Source organism: Odontesthes bonariensis, chromosome 10, assembly GCF_027942865.1.
Source record: "Odontesthes bonariensis isolate fOdoBon6 chromosome 10, fOdoBon6.hap1, whole genome shotgun sequence".
Taxonomy (NCBI): domain Eukaryota; kingdom Metazoa; phylum Chordata; class Actinopteri; order Atheriniformes; family Atherinopsidae; genus Odontesthes; species Odontesthes bonariensis.
In genome coordinates, this window is record NC_134515.1 from 8132614 (window position 1) to 8152343 (window position 19730).

The window sequence follows — 19730 nt, forward strand, 5'->3', positions numbered from 1 at the left end:
GAGCCTGAAGTCAGACAGGTGGCTCTGATGTGACGTGAAGATGTTTAACTGTCTTACATGTGATGTGAGGCCTGAAGTTTAACATTCCCTCCAGAAGAAGAGCAGAAGTGTTTCGTCTTCGTGCTCGTCGTAGCAGGGCAGGCCAGATGAGTCCTGAACCGCCACGCCAGATGGCAGGTGACAGTTCTGCAGCACGAGGACCACAGGGGACAATATTAGGAGACAGATTTTATGGCTCGGATTGTAATTTTAGGCTGACACTCTCACCGGGTATCTGGCAAATGAAAACGTAAATGAAAATGGACATAAAAACTGACAAAAACTAAAGCATCCATGACATTTAGAGGTCAGTGGGTTTGTCTACTTATTTCTATAGTAAATAAGAGATAAATATGGACTATTATGAATATGAATAGAATAGGGTTAATTGTTATATTTTAATTTAATTAGTATATGGTATATATTTATTTATGGGGATAGTTATATATATATATATTCATATTTACAATGATATGTGTGTAGCATATATTTATTTTTGTGATTATATATTTATTTAGATATTTAGGAAGTGTATATATTTATATAGGTGTATTGTAGTTAGGATATTTGCAAACCGAAGAGTAGTTAAAAAGGGGTGGGAAACTAAAAAAAAGTATTGTACTTCTTCCCATTCCTTTTTGGAACAATGTGCAGTGTTTTGTTATGTAAGAGCACTTTATGTGATTGAATTTTGTTTTTAATTGTTTGTTTTTTTTCTTTCTTTCGTATGTACAAATACTTACATACATTTTCTTTTTTATACATGTTCTAAAAAATAAAAACATATCTATATCTAAGAGCAATTTATCCATCAAATTATTTCTAGTGTTTCCTAAGTAACAGGGACTTATAGAAAAGCTTTGCTTCTTCAGAAAGCTTTTGATTAGAGAGCCACCACGATGACACCGGTGGGACAAACAATACTAAAAATACACGAGTTATCTAATCTATTACATCTGATAAATGTGTGCAAGTTTAGTGCGCATCGCATACAGAGCCCAGACAAACTTGACTTTATTCAACTGTACTTTAATCTTGGGATATTAGTTACATCATACATGTGAGAAAATAACTGTTGGAATGTGTGGGGAAGATGAAGAACTGTGCTGTTGTGAATCGTATGTGGTGGTGGGGGGGGGATGTTGGGGACAGACTCGAGCATCAATGATCCAGAGGAACGGTCCTTGAATCAATCAAAATCATCCACCAACATAAACATGTAGGGGCATTAGCACCTAAGTGGGCAACTGTGCCTCTGTACATGTGATTTGCTACTTTTGCCACATAGATATATACCGTAAATTCCGGACTGTAGAGCGCACCTGAATATAAGCCGCACCCTCTCATTTTAAAAAGAAAATCCATTTTTTGCTTTTATAGGCCGCACCGGATTATAAGCCGCGGGTGGCCACATAGTAATATGAGATATTTACGCGGAAAGATGAGACGATGAGGATTTTTAAACTTTTAATTAAATGCATATGGTAACAGAAACAAATAGGCCTACATACTGCAAATATTTTTTTTTTCCTAACAGTGCCTGTAACACGGCTGGTTTTAACTTAAATACCTATCGGTAACGCACAAATACGTGGTGTAAATGCTTTTTTTTTTCTGAACAGTGCCTGTAACACAGCTGGTAAAAAAAAAAAAAAAAAAAAAAAAAAAAAAGACAGTAGCCTACCAGGAAAAGTCATTGATCGCCTTCAATTTAAAAGCTGCATCATACGCATTTCTTCGTTTGTTTTCCATGTTGAGGGTGAGTACAAATGACCGATTTACAATAATTTAGTAGTGTAAGTGTGTTTGATTTATCGTACAATTTCAGTGGACCACTGTGAACTATTCCTTAATTGTATTGGTCTAATGTTACGAGGCAAAATGTTTTTGGCGACATGAAAAAGAAGAAGAAAAAAACATATATTAGCCGCACCGTATTATAAGCCGCGGTGCTCAAAGCCTGGGAAAAAGTAGAGGCTCATAGTCTGGAATTTACGGTATATTGCAGGGTGGCTGTAGGAGGAAGAACAGTCGCCTACCAATCAGAAGGTCGGTGGTTCAACTCCCAGCTTCCCTGGATCATATGTCAAAGTGTCCTTGGGTAAGACAAGAATGCATGGAAGAAATAAAATCTTAGGACTAAGATGTGCTGTGTGTGCTTGGGGTGGATACACACCAAAATGGTTACACCAAGCTCAGGTCTGTTTGCCCAGTGAGGCTCATTTGAGCTGTCAGTCAGCGCCCCAAGTGCACACATTACATGCATTACTTAGCCTGGGAATTCCCATGCTGCTTTGCGCTCGATTTCATTCTCACTGCAAAGTCAGCCTGGAAACCACCGCCCTTATTTTTGCCAGAGTTTGGGAACCAATCACAGAACGGGGGGGGCAGCAAGACGATGACGACGTCTATGCGCTACACCGAAGCTTGTAGAGTGTTAATTCAACATGACAGCGGACACAACGTTACCGTTCAATGCAGCCTTAGAAAGTGTTTCGGAGTAGATTCACCCTAGGGTCATTTGAACCGTGACATCCAGCCAAGTAGCCCACCCGAAGTTTTTCCGATATTGGCTGAACATCAGCTGAGTTACTGAGTTATCCCGAATAGCTTAGTACAAGCGCTAACGGACCCTGGCAGTATCTCCAAAATTACCACACTAAAATCACATGTCATGAAACCAAACTTCTACAGTGGTACAAATATGGTCTGTACTCACAAAACGATGCATTTGGAAGTTTGTACATAGTCCAGGAGTTTATTATTATCATCAACACAAGCCTGATAGCTTTTCTGCTGCTAAAGCTACGTCGACGTCACTTCTGGGAGCTGGGAGCTTCAAAGTAAGATGAGGGTTGAGCTACTACTGTAGACAACAAAGCAAGGCTGCTCAATTTCTCCATTATTAAAATAAATTTACAACTCTACAACATAAAAATTCATGTAGAATATAGCATATAGGCCTACTTTGTTGTCAATTTAAGTAGCTTAGAGCGCAAGTTTACTTTTATTTTCCATTTTTTTCTTCTTCCTCGTCGAATTTCTGTCGTCATCTGGTATAAGTGATACAATTGGCTATGAATCGCGCGCAAAGCAGCATGGGAAATACCTGACGTCATTTGATAGACATTCGTAGCGCCCAATAAACGGCTCTAGGCGTTCGTAAACCTCGCCTCAAATACGAGAAAATGCACACCTAGTTCCCAGACCACCATCTCATCGAGATTGTGGACGCGTCAGCCAGGCTATGCATTACTGCTCTTTTCTAAAAAAAAAAAAAAAAACTAATTGCAAAGTCGAAGCCCAACTGGGAGAGACTTGGGACGTGGCCACAAAGTAACGCATGAGAAAGGCTTGAAGAGCAGACTCCCTCTTTGCATTCACCTGCAGTGGATTGGTGCAAGAATTCATACCGACACGATGCCCGGCTGCGGGCAGATTTAGAAAGCTAGATTTGTCCTTTATTTGGAAAATATGTGTAACAACAGAGGGATCCCTTCATGTCTGCAATGGCTTTTATTTTTGTGTGACCCAAAAAAAAAAAATCACGACTGTTTCCCATGAGTCCTAAACATAGATCGAGGCAACCCAGTTAAACAAACTGGACCCACCAAAGTCCCAGAGTTGAAGCTGGTCTGTGCAGAGAAGAAGGTTCAAATTCCTGACTGATCAACAGTTATCTGGAATCTCTATTTGGAGCAGCACTGCTTTTGATTTTTATCCTCACAAGTATCTTCAGTTCGTGTCACTGAGGGGTTTTAAACCAATGAGTTGGATTAAATTACTGACAGACAGACATGTCTTCAGGGAATACTGAAGTCATGGGAAATCCTGTACTGTTATTGATATGAAACACTGCTAACAGTAGCTTCATACCAAAGGGCTGCAGTGGAGTATACACAAAGATAGCGAGAGCCGGTGTTTTAAAGTTGCTGCTGGTGTGGAGTGGGTGGCCAAGAAACCGAATTTAGGCCCCACAGTGGCAGCAGCTCTGGAGCTGAGTGAGCTTTAACCACAATGTAAGGAGAAACATGAAAGCAGGACTTTAAAGTTAAAACACCTACGAAGGCAAATCTGTCAGAAGCAGAACAAAAGTTCTTGGGTTATTTTCAATCAATTGTCCTGACACAAACTATCCAGAACATTCTTCATCCAACAAGCAACAGCACAAGGGCATATTGAGCTGAATGTAGCATTCTTTCCTGTGTAACATTCACACTTAGAAAATAACCGTGTCTAAACTTGCCGTAGGTGGAGTTGTCCAGGCGTCTCCGTTGCAAACTACAAAGGAAGGTCTGCCTTTGGTGAGAGGGAGTGTGGATCTCTGCATCAGCCGTGGGTTTTGCTAGCAGGTGATATTTAAAGGCATGGTTGGTAATCCTGGGGAGCTAGCACACCCCGGCGCCGCCTCTCAGCCGGCACGCCGATTTTTCCCCAATGGCCACTCGTGGTATTGCAACAAAAAAAAAAAAAAATCCCCAAAATGCATTTTTCCCATAGACCGCAATAGTAAAAGAGATGCCTGTAAAACTGTTCACAGGACGCCTCCAACTGTAAACGCTGTTATTTACTAATCTTTGTATAATTTGTCCTGTCGAGGATCCACCTGGCAGGGTTTTGAAGATGAACTTGTCATTCAAAAAGACCCTTTTAGGCCGTAAGGTGAACCCCGTTTTCGTTTAGGCTCGCTCCGTGCTCTCCGAACTACATGCCCGTTAGCTGATAAAAATGACCAACTTATTTTGCACATATAAAAAAAGTTTCGCGTCACAGAATCCTGTACTTTTTTTAAACCGAGACGTTTTCTGAAGATATTTTCCGCAGGGCTGAATGACGATTTTGACGTCACAAGACACCACGTGACCGCGCTGGACCAATCATGTTGCCGATTTACAACAACAAACTGGAAAAATGACAACCTGTCTGATGCTGTCAAAACTAACCTACAGAAAGGAATCTCGCAAAATATCATTTTAAAGTGAACATAAAATAATAATTATCAACGATAATGCTCATTCATGTATTTCTGAATTGAGACAATTTAGCCATTTACCATTCAGGTATTCATTTACTGATTTATTCACTAATAACTATACAACACATAACAAAATCAAAACAAGTAGGGCATACACATCAACCGGCATAAACTTATATACATAACCATAATAAAAGGAATGATACAAATGGAATAGAATAAAGGTAAAAAAAACAAAAAAAACGCTGGCACACACATACACTATTCCTCACTGTCAGTGTCAGGCCAGCTGTCATCTTCTTTATCCTCTGTTTCCTTTGTGGTGTTTGAACAGCTGGAACACCTGCACAAGTCTACTTTATTAATACTTTATTAATCCCAATTTGGGAAATTGGTTTGTTGCAGCAGCATACAGTATATGAAAACAATTAAAGTGGTAAAAAAACAAGCAAATAGAAGAGAATACAATAAAAATGAAATAAAATGAAATAATATAAAATAAATAAAAAATAGTGAATAAACATTTGCTACATACAAATCTACAGTATTTTTTGTTTGTTGTTATTGTTTTTAGGAGAGACTTCAAGCCTATTGAGGTTGAAGTTCTCTTCCAGCCAGAGGGGGGGTGTTGTATATGGTGATGGCTGCTGGTAGGAAGGATTTCCTGAAACGGTCCTTGTGACAGTGGAGCTGGATGAGCCTGTTGGAAAAGGAGCTCCGCTGTCCAACCAGCAGCTGGTGGAGAGGATGGGTGGGGTTATCCATGATGGATAACAGTTTGTTCAGTGTCGTCCTCTCCACCATCGATTCAAATGAGTCCAATCTTTTGCTTTACACATGACCTTATTATTTTAGCCTGATAATTTGCCCTTTTGCAGTGCAGATGGAGGGCATCACTTGTTGGGGGGATAGATAATTCTGGCAAGGCTGATGATGCCATACAGAAAGCTTTGTACCTAGCCTCATTGATGTTTTCTGCGGTTGGCTGATCGTACAAATGGCATACATATTTGCAAAGTAATGCAAATGTAGAGTGGTCCAAGTTAAATTCAGTCCCCAGATTTCTGAAAGCCTTCAGGTAGACATCTTTCTCACATGCCACAGCAAATGTCTTCTTTTTGCCTTGTGGAGTCACACCCAGTGAATGTATGGATCCCAATCAAGGCTGAACACACACTGGCTCCGAGAGCTGATGACACCTTGGTAATGTCCATTATGTGTGTTCTGTTGCCCTTCCCTGTGAAAAAGTACAAGCTGCAAGGCAAATCTTTCTGCAGACTCACAGCAATGACTGCTACATCAGTGTCAGGGCTCTTAATAATGACAGTCTTATGTTCCTGTGCAGCATGTTGTTCATGCAAAAACACCCTTGTGTCACATTCTTCGTGGTCACACTGCAGGTCTTCCACAGCATGAACAGACTGCACACCTTCCAGTACAGTCACATAGTGACATTGGTGTTGATGTGCTATGTACAAGCTGAGGTTTCTTCCCACTGCTGTAAGAGCAGCATGTGGCCACGCATCGTATAAGAACTCAGCAAGTGCTTCTTTATTTGTTCCTTCTGATTCCTTCCATTCCACCTTGTGCAGGTGAAATTCTGTGTTTCCTCATGCTTAACAGAAGATATGTGCATGTAAAAAATCTTTCGGTCGAAATTTCGTCTTCTTCGGTACTGCTGGATGATCGCGCTGCTGCTGCGGTGCTGTTTCTGTTTACCAGCTCAGCTGACATACCAGCTATCCGATTCGTCCATTCTGATGACGTCTCAACCGTGGCACCTCTCGCGAGCCAAACTGTTATTACGCCTGCCGAATATGTACATACGCCTTGCCTGGCACTAGTTATTCCTTTAAACGTTGCGAACTAAAAAAGTACTGTGTTCTGAGCGGCGAAACTTTTTTTTAAACCTCAACATAACTCAAATCTTTTTATGAGCTGAAGCGTGTTTGGTTCGGAGAGCGCGGAACAAACCTGGTGTTCTGAAGGAGTTTTCGAGGTTCACCTTACGGCCTATTTATCCAATCTAGCTGGCCATCCACAAGATTAGGCTAAATCCTGATTTGTCTACGGACCAACGGTCATATCTGGAACGTGCGGTTGGACGTTAATGGAATGGAAATTAAACTTCCGATAACGCAAATTTAACATTTTAACGCAAAATTAGCTTTTTACGCAGCGCACGGTCTAAAAATGTCAAATTTAGCGTGTTAACAGATACACACATGTCTATATATATATATATATATTTACAATTAATTAGTTAATTTTGACAGCCCTTACATATATATCGATAAATATAGATATAAAAATTAACTTGTCATCGGAAATTAATTTTAAGGTCACCAATTCTTTTGACGCAAGATGTGAGGGTACATCGCGCTGTGTTGTATGCTGGGACATTAGCGCTATCTTCTGAAGAATGCTTTCCCATTACTTCTGTTTCAGACCATTGTTGCTTGGTTAGTTGAGTTTTGTTTGGCTAAAAACTGTCAGATATAGTGGAAAAGAGGTTAAAATGGAGAAAGACGTTAATGGGAGCAAATCAATCGCACTGCTAAATGATACATCTGTTGGTACTGTCCCAAAATCTGATCCCTCCCTAATTCCAATCCTCTTTGTTGGCTAATTCATTAAAGTATACCAATTCTAATACTGCCAAATACACTGAGTGATGTTTTAATTATATGGAGTCATGTGCAGCTAATTTTATGAGTCACTATATTGATAATGAAGATGTGTTTTAATATCAATTGTTATAAGATCAAGAAATGGACTGAGACATGATTTTAGAGGCTGATCCAACACTGCAGAAACACAATATGGCCTCCAAACAAACCAACGTGTGACGTCAACTTTGCATTCTCTGTTGTAGCTTTATGCTAGTACTGCTTTAGACGTCAGTAGATGGCGTAAATCCAAATAGTTCAGTGTTTTTTTTTTTTTTTTTAAATCACTACTCCTATTTGTGTCTATAAATAGCAATAGGTGTCAGGATGAGTGGAGATGAGAGGACCCAAATGAAACCTAAACTGACAAAACAGAATACTAAGAAACAACAAAACTTGACTGTAAATAATGAAGTGAGCAAGAACTAACGAGAGAACCATGAGTTGACAACGGCGAGGATTTCTCTTTGACAAACCAGAGCGCTTAAATGCTGCAGCTCGGACAGATAGAGTGGAGATAGGAGTGCGAGGAACTGAGGTCAACTAGGAGTGATGACAAAATACTCGACAGACAAGAAAATGAGAACAAGAAGTAATAAAAAAACCATGACTTGACAAACAAGAAAACAGAATAGAAACAAAACCCAGAATACCACACAGAAACCCTTACAATATGCTTTTTAGATGACTTCCATTGCAAAGGGACCCAGCGGCCAACCAATGCAATTTTCAAGGAGTAATGGTTAGAAATCCTGGAAGAATGGGAATAAGAAAACAATACAGCAGACTGCTCTATTTCATACAACAAGAGGCATTAAAAGAGATCATTTAAACAACTGATACCGCCATACTGCCAAACTCCATACACAGTATCATATAATGAAAAAAAGAAACGTTGCCTGAATAAAACTGTTGAGCAAATCCAAGAGAATCTGTCTTGACAGTGTTGCAACAGGCAAACTTGTCCAACAGCTCATCAGTAGCACAGCAATCCCTGTTATCTGCCACAGTTTGCTCCCCCTCACAGAGCAGAAGATGTGTTATTTTTTTTATTTTTTTGTGGTTCTGGTCTCATGTCTATATGACATAAGCGACAGAGCTGAAGGCATCCCACCAACTGGCGCCAATTACACACCCTGCCTCCTGACATACTGCAGAGACATATTGACCGCTGTCTCACAGCAGAAACCCAGACAGGTACAATTTCTTGACACCAGTCTGGTTTGCCATCATAAACAAGGCGACAAAAAGCATGATTTCGGACAGCTTGTTTCGTCCGCCAGCCGCCTCATCAATCTGCATCTGGGCAGCTGGCAGCGTGTGGGATTATAAACGCCATCGGCCTCTTTTTTTTTTTCTGATTACATTAAGAAATGTGTGATTTGTCCATTTCTTTCCCTCATGCGTCAGCTGTAATGTGCTCAGGGCTGCTCTGATCCAGCGATGAATGCATACATTATACATGTGGGTGTGTTTATGTAGGGTTAGGTTCCTCTAACACCAGTTCCAGTTTAAAAATACGCTGTTGTGTGGTCACACTGCATGAGTGTTCATCAAACACACACAGCACTCGGTTCCACTTAATTTTTTTTTTTTCTTAAAAGGGTGTATTTTAGATCATTGTTATACTTTTGCCGCCTCAGCTAATAGCCCCCTCGGTTACTATAGCAACACACAGGTAAAGTGGAGAGCTTAGCTCGCCATGTAGCATGATGCCCGTTTTTTAAAACTGTTGACCTATAAAAATGAACACCCACAAACACGAGGAGGCTACAAGAATCATATACGTTCTGGACTTGCTCCGGATTTGTGTCCGAGTGCTCGACCAGAGCAGAAAAACAATCAACCTGTGGTCACTTTTTATTAAAATATATGTAAATATAGAACCAGCATCTGTGCAGCTGTCTTTTTCCACGCTTTTTGGCTCTGTGTGTGTGTGTGTGTGTGTGTGTGGTCCTCTAAATGACATAAATAAAAGACTGGACTCTACAGTTTAGAAAGTAAAGAACAAACTGTCCACCTATGTGAGGATATTTCTGCTTCTCTATTTTCTGAATCCCCCTCACCAATTCAGCTTTTCTTTTAGATGAAGTAGATTTCCTCTCCCATCCCTCTTCTCGCCTCGTCACCCCTCACATACCTCCCTTCTATTTTCTATACCCCTTTACCTCCGTCTCTGTTTCTCACCCAGGGGCTTTTGTAGCCGTGTCTGATCCATCAGAAGCTCCAGACAGCTGTCTATTCCCCGCAGGCAGCCATCACACAAACTGACCAGATGGCAAGAATAGTGATTGTGGTCTGCTGGTCTCTCTTTGTTTTGGTTTCCTTTACGTTTTTAGGCTTTTTTTCCGAAACACTGCTACTTTTTGTGCAAAAAGACAACATCTAAGACCAGTTTGAGAATCCTCAAAAGCATCAAGTAATGATTTAGAACCCTCTAAGGGCTGTAAAACAATCCAGCCCGAGTGGTTAACACTCCTTTTAAAATAGAAATACATATTACTTGACACCAGTTCTTCCAAGATTAGCGGGGGTGTGCGAGATGTCAGGTTAAGTAGTTACTGGATTGTGAAGTACGGTTGCTATATTTAAATCTAAGCGGAGATGAAAAAGCTTAAACAGTAAAGGTTTTTCTGATTTTATAATGAGATGATATTCTCACAATATCTCTGTAGGAGGAAATCTATTCAGTCTTGTGGTGTAAACAGAACTGATGAATATGCAAGTTCATTTCGTGATAAGATGCACCAGAACATTAGCATTCAAAGACCAAAACAAGCAGAATCCGTCCAGATGTGCAACCTCACTTCCAACAGCACATACAGCCCTTATTGTTTTTTTTTGTTGTTTTTTTTAAATGAACACTGTAACGATATAATTTCACTTTAGGATTAATAATGTGTAATTCAATTCATTTCTCTGGGGAGCCAGACCAATATCACACTCTTTGTGGAAGTCCACCTTCACCACTGGACAGAGAGGCTTTTTTTTTCTTTGTTACAGTTGTGCTTAAAGTTTGTGAATCCTTTAGTTTTTTCTAAAAGGCATCAAAAATGATCTAAATCCTCAGATTTCCATGATGTTCCAAAAGTAAATAAGAACCCAACAAAACAGATGAGACAAAATTAGACTTTTACATACCTGCGAGTGGAGAAAATATGTCCAATTCTCCTTATGATATCTGTTTGTCATATTCATGGGGTTTTCCCCATGTTTTTAGTTTTGTGTTTTGTCATGTCTTAGTTTTTAAGTTCATGATTAGTTAAGTTTTGCCATTGTTTTTCCCTCAGTCCCCATGTTCTGCTCATTAGTTTAATTCACATCACCTGTATTCATTGTCCCCAGCTGCACCCGTTCACCAATCACTCCCAATATAGTTTCAAGGTTTCCCCATTAGTTTCGTGAAATCCTTTCTCTATTTTTCACCCCTCACGCCACGCCACGCCACGCCACGCCACGCCACGCCACGCCACGCCACGCCACGCCACGCCACGCCACGCCACGCCACGCCACGCCACGCCACGAGTCTTTTGTTTTGTTTTTTGTCACAGGATTCAGAATTCATTGTTCCAAAAATAATCATTCACGATTCAATCGTGATACTACCACCTTTCACAAAGGGGCTACTGTTTGTAGTACTTTCCTTTCTCCAAACATAACTCCTTATATAAATCAGAAGTTTTCAATTTGGTGTCATCCATTCACAACAACAACAATTTTCCATCAGACTCACTTTAAGGTTAAGATCAGACTTATTGTCACGTACAAGGAAAACACAAAATTTGTCCTCTGCTCTTAACCGATCCAGGTTGGCACCTGTTGACACTCACAGACAGATCCCAGACACTGGAGCGGTGGGCAGCCAATCACAGCACCCAGGGAGGATGGGGGCACCTTGGCAAGGAGGTGTACTGACATCACCAATCTTTGGGTGGCGGGGGTGGGAATTGAACCAACAACCTTCTGGTTAATGACGACCCACTCTCACTGCTGAGCCATGGCCGCCCAATAAGCTCGTTTCCTGGCTTTTTAACCTCGCTACTACTTTAGCATACTTGACTTTTGGAGTTATCTTTATGTTTGTTGGTGGTTTTGACTCTCCTCCATTTGTACCAGTTTTTTTTGTACTTTGGATCTAATTTCTATCGGGAGAATTTAGTAACCTCTTCCAACCTGTTCTCATTCAAAATTCGTGACTCGGTCATTTTGAATGCAAAAGATACCCACAAAGTGTCACTTATCGTTACCAGTTACCTAACCTGGTAACGTAACGGAAGCAGCACCAAGGAGATGAGGAATATAAGCTTTTCCAATAAAATGTATTTCATGTTTTTCATTTTATTGCCATATAAAGCAGAAGCACAATGAAAGAAGTCAAAATCGAATCGAAAATTAGCACTAAAGTGGACCTGCGAGTTGAAAACTGATCTGAGGGGTTTTCTGACCAAGTGGCCATTTGTGACAAACAAAGTATGTGTTTCCTTTTCCACCCTGATGAGGATTGGAAACTCTTTCTGATGTTGGTCATATGGCTTTGATATGGCTCTATATATGTGTTGAGAAGATCAGACTTTACTCGATAGTTTCTCTTTAAATAAAGCAAGAAGCCCACTCACACCCAATTGTTGTAATATTGGATCATTTAACTCAATAAATAATATATAAAGTTGTTTATTGAGCCGTCTTTATTTTAGACCATGCTTACAAACTGTAGGTCAAATAGATCTTGAAATATAGAAACTTTTAAAGGTTTTGCATACTTTGAAAAATGCTTTTGGGTTCCAAATTGCAGAGAAGTTGTTATTACAAGAGGAGAGCTGCCAGTTGATTATCTAATTTAGCTTTCTTAACCAAGCTCTTGTTGCCAGAAGGGTAGTCCTGTGGAATGTAGCAGAGGACCGAGCTTTGCCAGGAAGGAATCAGGGATTATATCTGTTCTTATTTTTGTTTTTAATAGGCGCATGCCTGCCAGCAATGGCAAATAAAAGAGTGAAAGGGTTTTCAGTACCATCTCAAGCTTTGCAGTATGAAAAAAACAGTTTAAATATCAGAGAAATCCACCTTTTGTTTGTTTCCTGTGCATTTGTATACTAACCTTCTGGTCCTATCGAGGTAACGAAGAAAGAGCTACAGCAAAAAGTTTCAAACGAGGAAAGGAAGAAAAAATAAATAATAAAATGGACTTTGAGAACTAGTTAGGGCTGAGTCGGATTCTGGGGAGAAAGCTGACATTTTGCATGAAAACACGGCACTTTTTAAATGACTCAAACCGCCACCTGAGTTAACTTTTTCACGTGATGACACTTTTTCTCCAACAAAATATCAGCCCATAGCTTTCTTTATCCCTCAAAAATTTGGAAGGGAAGAACTTAAAGGCAGTAATAAACAAAGAATACTGAATTTAAGTATTACATCATAAGAATACAGGAGATAGGGATGGGAATTGTTAAGAATTTAGCAATTCCGGTTCCATTCTATTGCTTATCGATTCTCATCCAGTTATATAGTACAAATGGCTTTGGCTGCAGTAACACTTTAACTCAAGTATGCACCAACATTTGATCTATTTTCGCCTCATTTCACTTTTCCCTGACTCGATGAAAGCTACAGGTATGCTAGAGCCTCTGAGCCTGACTCACTCTTGCAATCCTCGTCAACTAAATGTAAACATCAGATGGAAATTATTCATACAGTATGTCGCTAACATTATTACAATCAACTGGAAGTTTCACGTTACAGGGCAGCATGAGAAATACAATGTGTGGCGGAGTGCGTGACAAAAGACCGAAAAGCGTGACTGCGACGCTCGACGCGTGAGACTTGAGAGCGCTGCGTTAAGGCTCGTGTATACTTCGCAGCAGTGTGTCGCAGTGAGCTTGTTGCAGACACGACGCAGTTATTTTTGATTTATGCCTTGAAGCGCAGTCTGCGCTATGTTAATCCCACGCCACAACGCAAGAGGGACAATCACGAACAAGCTAGGATTGTGGGTGTTACGGTTACGGAGGTCATTCAACAACAATGGCAACTGGACGAATGCGCAGTTTGATTGAGATGCAGCTGATCGATCTAGAAATGGAAGAAATATTGCTACTACTGGAGCTGGCAGAGAGGCGACAGAATCGTCACGGTTAGCATGGTTAGCGTCACCATTAGCCGGTTAGCAAACCGGAAATACGCATAGTGTAGAGCGGATGTAGAGTTGACCAATCAGAGGCCTCCTTTCTCTCCTCCCTGCGGCGATGTCTGCGGCACTGTCTGCGGTGAGTTACAATTTTGGGGAGGTGCACCAGAGTGTCTGCGGAAGGGGCGGGGGCATGTCTGCGTTAACTGCGACACACACGCAGACGACCTGGTTTCCGACCATAAATCAGCCTTTAGCTGGGACTTTGTAGATGGAAGACGCTTTTCCACAAGCTCTCCCGCGAGAGTTGCCACCATCACTTAGCAGCGTATCAAAGACTTTACATTCGTGCAAAGTAACTGCATGCTGTGTGGTCAAATGTTTCAGCATGTTGGAGGCATTTCCTCCCCTTTGATGTGATCAAAGCTCTGGCCCCAGTATTGTCCTTTTTGGTGAAATACAACCAAACTTTGGAGCGCTTCGGCGGTTCTCGATTCCCATCCCTAACATCAGCATAGATAAACAACTCTGTTCTCACGGTTTAGCGTCTTTAAGCGACCAAATTGAAAATGACGTCTTGTGCCAAACATCAGATGTATTTCAAATATAAGAGCAGCTGTAGGTTTACAAGTAAACCAGCTGATTTTATTCGTGAATTAAGTGCATTTATGGGCAAATATGATTTGAAGAATATGCACTTGACACAGATCTGTTTTTTAAGTTTTTTTAGCCAAACCTTCATTTGAAGGAAAAATCTGACTGTTGGAAAAACCCCAAAAGTCTTTGAGCTCCGTTATCCACCATTAATCACCAATCAGTCAGAAATCCTTCACATGGGGATCTTATCGTATATAACCTTTAACCGATGCAATTTCTTTTCATTACACTCCTCAAGGTGAACGCTATTAATGGATACAGAGGAAAGATAATTAATCACATGGAAGTTATAGGTGGTTTGTGAGGAGCGTGAGTGATCGTCTCCATCTCAAAAATCCATTTGATTAAAAAAAAAGATTTTAAAAAAGGTGGAGGGGGTGGAAGTGCTCTTTTTGCATGGTGACAAGAAGACCCAGCAAAGGATATAAAATGTAACTTTTATTTAGATGTTTGGTTTTAATGGTTATTTTTGTGTCCGCTTTCAAGCTTTGGCGTCACATTTAATTCACTCCCCTTCTGTCATTGTCTTGGTGCTCGCTCAGCAAAGTCAGCGGCTATTGGGCTGAAAGCGGACTCCGATTGTTTGGTCTGTCTGAGCTTGATAAGCTTTCTGAAACATTTCAGTCGTGCTGCTGACAGGAGGCCGCTGCAGGGGCCATAAACTTTTCCCCAACAGACGAGACTCTTCAGCTCAACCGGGTGACGTCAGAGTCAGAAGCCACGTTTATAACTGGCTGGCAAATTTAAAGTGGTTTTCACAAAAAAAGATAATTCAAATTTTGTGGACTGGTTTGGGATAAAAAATACAAGCTTTCATCATCAGGTGACACAAGGGGAAAAGTTTGCCAAATGGGAACAAACTAAACTAAACCAGCTTTTCAATTCACAAGATTATTATTTGGATTATTATTCATTGTTAATTCAGTTCAGATTGTATAGGCTTTGTTTTTAATTCCAAATCATATTGTGAAAGTATGTTAAACTTCTATCTGGTGAGAACAGACAAGTCTGTACAATGAAAGAACGCGAAAAAACTGTGAGATCTTGTTCACAAAAACTCCTGGAGAGGGTGTTAAATCCACCTTGAATTTAGGAATTCGTATTCTAAATGATACATTCAGGGCACAGAATGTGGTGCCACGGACTTATTGCAATTTTGTTTTAAGTCTCTATTCTACATCCATAAGAGGATGACTGAGTTCTTGTCTTTTTCGCTGAACTGGTGAACAAACGAACCGAAAAACTGCAGTTTTCCTCCTGAGCAGTAGGTGTTGCTACTGGGAAAATGGCACCGCAACACCACAGGAACAGCAATGGAAGAAGTCCAACCATAAAAATACATTTGTTCACAAATGTACTGCACGGATTCAACTTCTCCTATTCAGTTTTAGTGGTTGTTGGTGTTTTTCAAACATCTGCAGTAATCACAGTGTCTTGGGTTTAGACGAGTTGTTTAGATGAATATAGAGACGGAACATTACTGTTTATTTAATGTGCCTCGAGCTGAGCAAGGTCAAGGTCAAGGTCAAGGTCACGTGTATTTATGTAGTACATTTAAACAACAGGAGTATACCAAGTGAATAAAAGTACCATGAAACAAGAACAGTGAAATAAATACAACAGTATGCAAAAGCCATCACACATAAAACAATACAGGAATCACCAGGAAAGATCAATTCTGGCTCACAGCAAGACCAAGAGTTTTTAAGGAAGACTTAAAGGACTCCAACGATACAGCATTTCTAATATGAAGTAGCAAGCTATTCCATAGCTTTCCGGGACCTTAAGCAGCAGCTCGTTTGATGATACTGAGGGGCCACACCACTTAAAATCTTAAAAACAAACAATAAAACCTGTAGAGCCTGTAGAGCCTGTAAAAGTTTGTGATAATCTGGAAGATTAGCCGAAACTACTCCAGTGCCATTCAACAAATGGTTGCCAAGTTTTCCTACATGTACAAAGTAGCACGATCAGTAAGTTAAGGTCAACTAGTAACTCATTCTACAGTTTTAAGAGAGCAGAAGTGACGTGGTATTAGTTATTTTTTGTCTTTTCTGCTTTTTTTATCCTTTAAATTATAATAACCCAGATATGTTTTGGTTCTGGGCAGTTGGTTGAATGAAACAAGACATTTAATGATACGCATAGAGATTCTGGGTAAAGAGCTTTCCAACATTTTAACCCATTTAGACCTGATTTAATATGAATGCTCCCACTCCTGCATCTGGAGGGCACCTCTGATATCCATGAGTTAAAGACACAAAAGAAGAGGAGAAAACGTCCACCAAAAATATGATTAAATGTAAAAATGGCTGAAAGGAAGCACAGTGTATTCTGCTCGAAAATTAAACTTCTGACATTTGTTGGACCACCCGATGGTGCCCATTTCGCTGCCGCCTGGGAAACTTCAGAGAACAACAGAGCTGCAGCTAGTGCAGCTACCTCCTTGGTCTTTCAAACCAGTTGATTCACAACTCAATATATGAGATTTGATATGATTTGATATGAGATATTTATTTTGTCAGGAAATTTAATTTGCTGCACTATAAGTACAACACGCAATAAAGAACCAATAAATGATTTATTTTCAGTTATTCGGGCAGCTGCTACGCTTATTAAGCTAACATTACACAGCGTCTCACACTGCTCTAATGTTAGAGTCAGAACATCTTAGCTGAGAAACTGTCCCTGAACTTTCTGATGAACTCTACAGTGAACAGCCAGACAAAGCAAGACGCGCTGTGCTTAAAATGAAATGGGTTCAAATCTGGTTCCTGACCTCTCTGACTTCACATCTCTTTCTCTCCCTCATCATTTCTTTACCTGTGAATGCAGGATGTTACCCAACACTGCAAACAAGCAGGGAAACTCCAAGTTTGAACTCACACTCTGTCAAACTTTTAAATCCAAAAAAAGAAAAGTGTTTCGGTTGCTACTATTTGAATATCACCAAACGGAAAATAAGAGGGTTTTCGGTTCCTATCTGTCCAACATAATCCTCGTTTATTTCTCATCATAGTTTAGTGCTGCACCAAAAAAGAAAACAACTTCAGAAACAACAGCTCAGAGCGCAGTGATGCTGCAGGATGGCGAGTCTCTCTTCTCTCATCTAACAATATAATAGACGAGGCTATTTAGAGCGGGTGAGCCTACACTGCTTCAGAGAGACGGCTCATATAATGTTGTTTTGCACATCAGCAAAGGAAAAACATGGAACAAAAGACCGACGGGGATTCATTTAATTCTGCTCAGCTGAAGAAATTATTTATGCGCATAATTAATATTTAAATATCTGGACAAAAAAACACCTGAACAAAACAGAGGGCCAGAAATGTTACAGAGACAATAAAAAAGGACGTCAGGCACTTACGATAGGGTCCTCTCCAGCCGTCCCCCTGAGGAGCCGATGATCTCTCCGAGTGTGCAGAAGGTTTGGCCCAGAAAGTCCTGAGCAGGAATTAGACAGATAAGTACTTGCATGACAAGGCTGAGAAACAGTCCGTGCCTCAAAACCGACCATCAATCAAAGAATATTGAAAAAAAAAGTTCTGAGAAGTGTTGCTCCTGCAACAGTACAGCTGTAAAAGCTCAGCAGCAATTACAAGCCAATGTAAAATCAAAGGGGAGTGCAGCAGAGATATTAAACTTAAAGTCATAAAGGTTCAACCTCATCTTAGTGAAGTGCCATTTTCAATCAACCATCTGCGTGAGCATTCAGTGAAGCAAATAGGTCAACTTAAAGGGATAGTTCGCCTCTTTTGACATGAGGCTGTATGACATCCCATATTATTATCATTTATGAACATTTTCTTACCCCCTGCTGCGTCCTGTGAGCCGAGTTCCAGCCGAGTTTTGGAGTTGACGAAGGTAGTCCGGCTAGTTTGCTGGGGTCCCAAAAATAAAGCGTCTTGCTTCTCTAAACAATATGCGTTCAAAAGAGTAATACATTTGCATCACAAAATAGTTCATCCAGAAAAAGTCAGAGCTCACAATCGCTTGGCCCTATTTTCTCTCCCTTCGTATCACTGCGTGACGTGCAGACCGAGCAGTAAACACCGTAACAGGTGCGGCTGTCGGCAGGCGGCTGTACGCATTGATATGAAGGGAGGCAAAAATAGCGCCAAGCGATTGTGAGGTCTGACTTTTTTTGAAGGGACGATTTTGTGATGCAAATGTATTACTCTTTTGAAAACATATTGTTTTGAGAAGCAAAACGCTTTATTATCGGGACCCTAGCAAACTAGCCGGACTACCTTCGTCAACGCCAAAACGAGGCTGGAACTCGGCTCACAGGACGCAGCCAAAATGTTCATAAATGATGTTGCTAATATGGGATGTCATACAGCTTCATGTCCAAAGAGGCGAACTATCCCTTTAAGCTGTCGGAGAGGGCTGCTTCTTCATTGGGCCTAGCTGCATTTAAAGTGAGAATGTTTCCCATGTGTTCAGCATGTACATTCAGTAACACATTTTGAAGTGTGAAACCTCCCCCACATGATGCAGAGAAAAACATATGGCGACATAAAAAAAAAGCTGAGATGACACATCATAAAGAAAACACACGGCACCGAGAGCCGAGCGCTGATGTTTGTGGTGCGTGGGCGCGAGGAGGTGTACATGTGAGTCCCGCGAAACTGAACATGTGCGCAGCCGGTGGAAATACTCATGCACAGTACGCTGGCTTCAAACAACAGCTGCCTTCGCTTTGAAGTGGAGTTCTGAAAGTTGCTTTTACCTGAGCCAATGAGAAAACGCAGACAGACAAAATGTGGCACAACACAACGGGGGAAGCTTCCCAGGTGTTGCCGTTTGTCCGGGATGAAATTAGATGAAAGAATGGGAGAAAAATACAATAAAATCACAGCGCATGAATCACACCACAAAATTGCAAAGTTTCACGCGGGTCCGCTGAGTTTTTCCAGGAAAATGAAAAGGTGAAATGAACAAAAGATAAGACCAGGACTCATGAGACCAAAAATCTGTAAGTGGAAACACTCACCTTCTGCTCTCCAAAGAGATTCGTTTGGAAGGAAGGACAAGAATAGAAAAAGACTGTTACCCGAACGGATTTCTTTTAAAAACAGATTTTATTCTCACTGAACAACCATCAGCTGCACTAAAAGGCTGATCAGCTGTCAGCTTTAAGTCATCTGAGGGCAGCACAGCCTACTTTACTTACGTGTTTGGATATGTTGCAGCTCCTGGAGTCCACATTGTACCTGCAAGAAACAAATCGCTCACTTGGGGATATTTAGCGAAAGCATAC

At 40.7% G+C, this 19730-nt stretch overlaps 1 protein-coding gene across 1 annotated transcript in view; it reads right to left on the reverse strand.

Moving 5' to 3' along the window:
- cpne9 (copine family member IX) overlaps positions 1–19730 on the reverse strand; it is a 127827-nt gene that overhangs the window by 53176 nt on the left and 54921 nt on the right. The window contains exons 5-6 of the mRNA XM_075476117.1: positions 19635–19683; positions 17835–17911 (exon numbers count right to left, since the gene is read on the reverse strand). Of these exons, the coding sequence (XP_075332232.1) occupies positions 17835–17911; positions 19635–19683 (126 nt within the window). The remainder of the gene's footprint in view (positions 1–17834; positions 17912–19634; positions 19684–19730) is intronic.